This window comes from Hippichthys cyanospilos, chromosome 15 (genome assembly GCF_059441005.1).
Source record: "Hippichthys cyanospilos isolate Australia breed blue-spotted pipefish chromosome 15, RoL_Hcya_1.0, whole genome shotgun sequence".
NCBI classification, from domain to species: domain Eukaryota; kingdom Metazoa; phylum Chordata; class Actinopteri; order Syngnathiformes; family Syngnathidae; genus Hippichthys; species Hippichthys cyanospilos.
The window spans coordinates 18,740,031-18,745,792 of record NC_142383.1 but is presented as its reverse complement, the minus strand read 5'-3'; the positions used below and the strand labels follow the sequence as shown (position 1 = coordinate 18,745,792).

At 43.6% G+C, this 5,762-nt stretch overlaps 1 protein-coding gene across 1 annotated transcript; it reads left to right on the top strand.

Annotated features, from left to right (window-relative positions):
• Nucleotides 1-1,829: 1,829 nt before the first annotated feature.
• m17 (IL-6 subfamily cytokine M17) lies at nucleotides 1,830-3,976 on the top strand. Its single transcript, XM_088435423.1, has 3 exons — nucleotides 1,830-2,022; nucleotides 2,690-2,832; nucleotides 2,911-3,976. The coding sequence occupies exons 1-3, from the start codon at nucleotides 1,830-1,832 to the stop codon at nucleotides 3,367-3,369; spliced, it is 795 nt and encodes a 264-aa protein (XP_088291549.1). The 3' UTR covers nucleotides 3,370-3,976.
• The last annotated feature ends 1,786 nt before the right edge of the window (nucleotides 3,977-5,762 follow it).

Here is a 5,762-nt window from a genome sequence, read left to right as displayed (position 1 = left end):
GCAGTGAACATGGACTCACAATTATTTTCTTTCTCCAAAATATCATTATTGTCGTTTGATGAAGTAAAATACTCTCGAAAATCTGATTAAAAGTCAAATATACATTCTTTTTTTCCCAACAAAGGGTCTAAATTGCAGCAAAAAGAAATGTGTAAAAGAAAATCATTTATAACTCTTTGAAAAAAATACTACTTTAAATTCACTATTTCTTTGTTGGGGTAATGTTTTTTTTTTTACAGAGGATAGACACTCTGAAAATACATTTTTGATTTTTTTTCGGTAAAATATTACAATATTTTGATTTAGTAAAGTACTTCAGAAAATGTCAAAGGAACAGAATGCAAAAACGTCTTGTCTATTGTATTTCAACTAAAGTGTAAAAAAAGTTAAACATAAAATAAAATAAATAATAATGATCAAAGTTAAAAATCGTAAAAATAACTTTTAAAAAATGTATTACAATTCTTTTGACCTTAATTTTCTTTTTTTTTTGGGGGGGGGGGGCAATATATTTGTTGACATACAATAAGCAATCTAAAAATAAATTTTTGATGTTATTTTTATGCAACCTGTTATAATATTTTGATTCAGTAAAGTACTTCTGAAATGGCAAAGAAAAAGTCTTTTTTCATCTAATGTGTAGGACAAAAAAAAAAATCAACAATGACGCTCATGATTGAAAATAATAAAAACAAATAAAAAGTCAGTTACAATTCTTTTCACCCTAAATTTCTTTTTTTTTTTGGAGGGGGCATGGATTTGATTTTGTCTTATCTAAAAAATATTTGATTATATTCATTCAATCAAATACTTCAGAAAACCTCCAATATCTTTTTTCAACTAAAGTGTATGTATCACAAGGGAAAAAAAATATTATTAAAAATGTATAGTAATTTCATATGTATTTTGGATGTTTTTTTTTAAATTAAATCAAGAATATCTAAATATAACTTTAGAATGTCATAATTTCATCATCATTTGTGCAGATTATTAGTCATCAATGGGTTTGTTTCAACTAACACAAGCGATGATCGAATTGACGTCACGGGGCGCCCCGAGCGGAAGCGAGCGCCTCCATAACCGGGCGTTGGCCGTTGTGATTACACATTTAAGTATATTAAAAAAAAAAGCATTGCGTTTTCTTTCCGTCCAGCGAGGCTGCTTCCTCATTGGCCGAGTCACGATGAAGCGGCGGCGCCCTAACGTGACCTCGGCGTGACTGTGCCACGCAGGCCCCCCCATGCACCCCCCCCCCCCCTCCCCCCGGGCGCAAACAAGTGCAAGATTGAGAAAGACTCCTTCCTTAGCTTCCTGTTCAAAATGTGCACATTTAATCAAAACAAAAAACTGCAATCTTCATTTTCACTGCTTCTCATACTTGCTCATTATTATTATTATTATTTTTGCAACCTTACCTCAAGTTTGCAATTACGTTGATATTCATGCACGTTTCTAGTATAGAGGTGCAACAATCAATACATGAATTGGCATTTAATTGGTGATAAAATAAGTATTTTTGATGATGGATTCACTGTATTATTTAATATGACATCTCTTCATGATGAGCGGTATGATTTGTGTGGGCATTCGGAACAACGGGCCAAATCAGCTGCCGCGAATCGCCACTGTGATCAATCGCGGCCATCGGCGAAGGGCCGAACGGGAGCCAGCGTGTCGGGGCATGGCCCGCTCCCGTCCCCCGCCCGTCCCCCGCCCGTCCCCCGCCCGGCCAATAAAGTTGCAGCCAAAAGGCCGCATCAGCAGCCGGCCGGGAGGAAATTCTGGGAAATTTGGTTGCCTCACAAAAAGCTTTGGCGTCACTTCCTCAGATGACAAATATGCGGTCGGACGCCACTTCTTTAAAAAAACACAAGTTGACCCGGGCGCAACATGAAGAGACGCAAGGGACGCCGGCGGCGACTTTGAGCGGCTCGGCCCAAGTCACCAACGCGACGCCCGCTGCTGCCCGGAGGAGAATGATCGGACGCCGGCTTCGCGCTGGGTGGATGGACGCGCCGACAAGTAAGAGGGGACGCTTTGTTCGCCGTGCTTAAAACGAGCCTCTGCGTCAACTTGGACGGACCGATGACAGGCGGGTGGCCGGAGACGTAGACGGGCAGATACACCGCAGACGGACAGTAGGCAGCTAGACAGACAGACAGATAGACATGCAGCGAATGGAGACAGACAGCCAAATATGGACACAAACAGGCATACAGGCATTGGCAGACATATAGAGACATGCAGAGGGTAGAGACAGAAAAACAGGCAGACAGACAGACATACAGTGAATAGTAAGAGATATATAGCCAAAGATGGACAGAGACATAAAGCGAAGTGATTAGACAGAGACAAACAGTGACTAGAGACAAAGACAGGCAGCTTGACAGACAGTGGACAGAGACAACATATAGACAGCGGCCAGGTAGTCAGAGACAGACAGACTGTCTAGCTGTCTGACACTAACAGAAAGATAGACATACAGTGGACAGAGACAGACAGTAAGACAAAGTCAAGACAGACGCTTTAGCATAGAGTTAGACCGAGAAAGAGATGGACAAAGACAGACATGCAGTGATAGACAGGTAACGAGAGACAGACAGATAGCGAGAAGACAGGCCATCCAGAAAGATGTCCTTTAGACGGAGACGGAGTGCATGACGCGAGTCCGTTACCTGTCTCTCTGCAGCATTGCTGGCTCTCCTGTTACTCCTGCTGTCCGCCGATCAGACGTCCTCCATCAGGACCCGCCAGTGTTCCGACTCCCTCCAGCGCATTTGGAAGCTGACCAGACTGGCGCAGAAGGAATCGGCGGACCTCATCAGGACCTACGTGAGTCCGGGGCTCCCGAAAGTCCCTCTGGTGTCCGTCGCCGTCCGTTTCTCAACCGTCTTCTCTCCGTCCTTGCAGAAAGCTTCCCAAGGGGACATGTCGGACGTCTTCTGCCAGGCGTCTGTCCAGGACGTCCCCGATGCCTCCATCTCCGGCCTGGGGCTTCCCGAGCGGCTAGAGAGCGTCCTGGAGCGGCTGCGGGACTTCCGGACCCACCTGGGCCGCGTCTACCAACAGCAGGTGGACCTCCAGGCCCCCGGGAGCCCGCTTTTGGTCCAACTGTTTGCCGTGGGCCAACGCGGCCGGGACTTGGGGGCTCTGGTGCGGGCCTTCTACCGGGACGTCTTCCCCAACCTGCAGGAACCCGCCGGGGGCCCCGAGGTTCTGGAGCCCCCGGCCCAGAACGTCTTCCAGCAGAAAGTCTACGGATGCGCGGTGGTCAAGACCTACAGGGAGTTTCTGAGCAACGCGGCCCGGGAACTCAGAGGCCTCAAGGGCAAAGTGTGCAGAAGCAGGAGGACCTTTAACTCCGTGTGACGCCGCCAAGACAACGGAGGACATTGATTCTATTTATGATATTTATATTTAATATTTATTGGATGCATCGGGACGATGATGCGAACTCGCTGCAGCCGGATGCGACCCGGCAGCTGAATAAAAATCAGAAAACCAAAATCAGACACTGGCCCCTTTTATTGCATCCTCCCGAGAGATGTTTTCATTTGCGTCCATTGCAGTGGACATTTGTTTTGGGTCTCTACTTTTTGACTCATTCGAGCTACACGAATAAATCCAAGAGTCCTCAGTAGAGGACCTCCGGGCCTTTCCAATGATGTCTTGTGTTTGGGTGAGGTATAATCCACTCGGCTGTCTTGTTGAGACAAAATGGACGCAACGGTGGACACCATATTGGGCTACTTTTTAACCCGAACGTTTTAAGGGGTTTGCGTGGCCCGACAGTTGAATGACAATCGGGAAAAAAGTTTTTTTTTTTTTTTTTGGAAGCGTCATGTGTTGCACCTGACGGACGGACGGTGTCCAAAAGAAAATCAGGAAGCGTCCCGGGACAAGTCTGACTGTGTGATGACATGCGTGGCACATAAGGAAATGTGTCTGGTCACACGCAGACAGGACGTCTCACTTTTGTTTTTGGAAGGAGACAAACGACTATCCATGTGTCACTGGACGCTTTACTAAGTACAACCAATATACGCGCTAAAGCCATTGGCTAATTTTTGGCCCCTCCCAAGTCGCCTAATGTGGAAAGTGTGTGTGTTTTTTTTTTTAATGTACCACTTCCACCAAAATACATATATTTTTCTCCTCCCCATCTTTTCTAGAGTGGAAGTACAAATAACTGCAATAATGTGGTTAGTTGCAAATGTGCGCATACCCTCTTATATAATAAAACAAAACGCTAAAACATGTTCCTGGCATTGAATGAGTTAGTACATATAATCCGTATTTGGTTCTGTTTTTTATGTTTTCTGAAACATACAAGAAGACGATCGAGGTCATTATTTTAGGCGGGTGACAATATACGCAAATGAATATTGTGCAATCTGTCGACATGTGTTGCCCCACCATTTGTGTTCCGACATCTATTGCTTCAAGGTAATGCAGGGCAATAATTCAAACGTATTTGATTTTTTTCACGATTTGACAAATTGATCGTTGGAAAATTGGCTCAATAAACTGAGGCTCCGTGAAGAAAAACGAAAAGGAAAGCAGTGGCCGGCTGGATCGCGACACTTGATGTAGGTCAAAGATTACGGGCATTACGTAAGAGGCCCGGCCGGGCAGGCCCTATAGGATCACAAGCTGTCTGGAAACTGGAAGTCGGCTGAATCAAGTTCCCTTTAATAACCAACGTTTTGTTATTTAAAGATGCGCAAGCTAAACGGGACAAAAGTCAGTTTCGGCTTCTCGCTTGAATCTGGAGAAAGAAGTGTAATAATAGAAAGCAGAAAAAACAAACAAACAAATAGGTGGCGAAACGAATGTGAAACGTATTTAAAGAGGGAATTACAACGGATGAATTTATTGCACGTGAATGTAACAAAAAAATCGAGATTAAATGTTTAAAATGAACGACATCATAAACTAGAGCTGCAAGCAGCTATAAAGGGCCCTCGCAGACCTGTGCACGTTGGGGTATGAACAGGTTGGGGTATGAACAAGGACTATGAACGATGAAAAATTAGTTGTAGATGACTTCAGTGCAGGACTCTTATCAAATATGTAAAATTTAGACAAGGTGGGACAATGTGAGTGGAGTTACTGCAGCTTTTATTTTTCCAATTTTGTGACTTTCAATGCCATATAGGCCACACCCACTGTCGAATCATTGTACTAATTTGTGGAGGGCATAAGGCATGGCCACTGGCTTTTCAGAAAACATTTAAGGGATATCACTTCAAGGGGCTCAGCAGAGTACATAAAAACATTAAGGATTTGCTATATTTTTTGCTGCCACTAGGTGGCGCTCTTACTATGATAAAAAATAGGCTTGTAGGTGTGTTTCACATTGGACTCCCATCCCATATATGAAGTTTTGCAAACATCAGATCATCTAGGTCCAATTACAGCAACTTTTACCGTTTTGGGGAGACATCAGACTTTGAGTTTGCATAGAGGCCACGCCCTTTAATGAAAAGTCATAAAAGTTGAGAACCTTAATGTTCCAATGTGTCATAGCTTTTCTGACCATTTTTGAGTTCATTTAGTCAAACAGGCATTTCACAGTACATAAAAGTATAAAAAATGAGATTTTTGTCCGCCACTGGGTGGCGCTGTAAATAATTTGAAAGTTTATCACATAGCTGTATTATTGCATGACTTTTAAAGTCCCAGGAAAGTTTCAGATGGTTTGAAGCTGTCATAGCTGAGTTATTAAGATTTTTGTCACTCTTGGCGAAGGAAGTATTAAA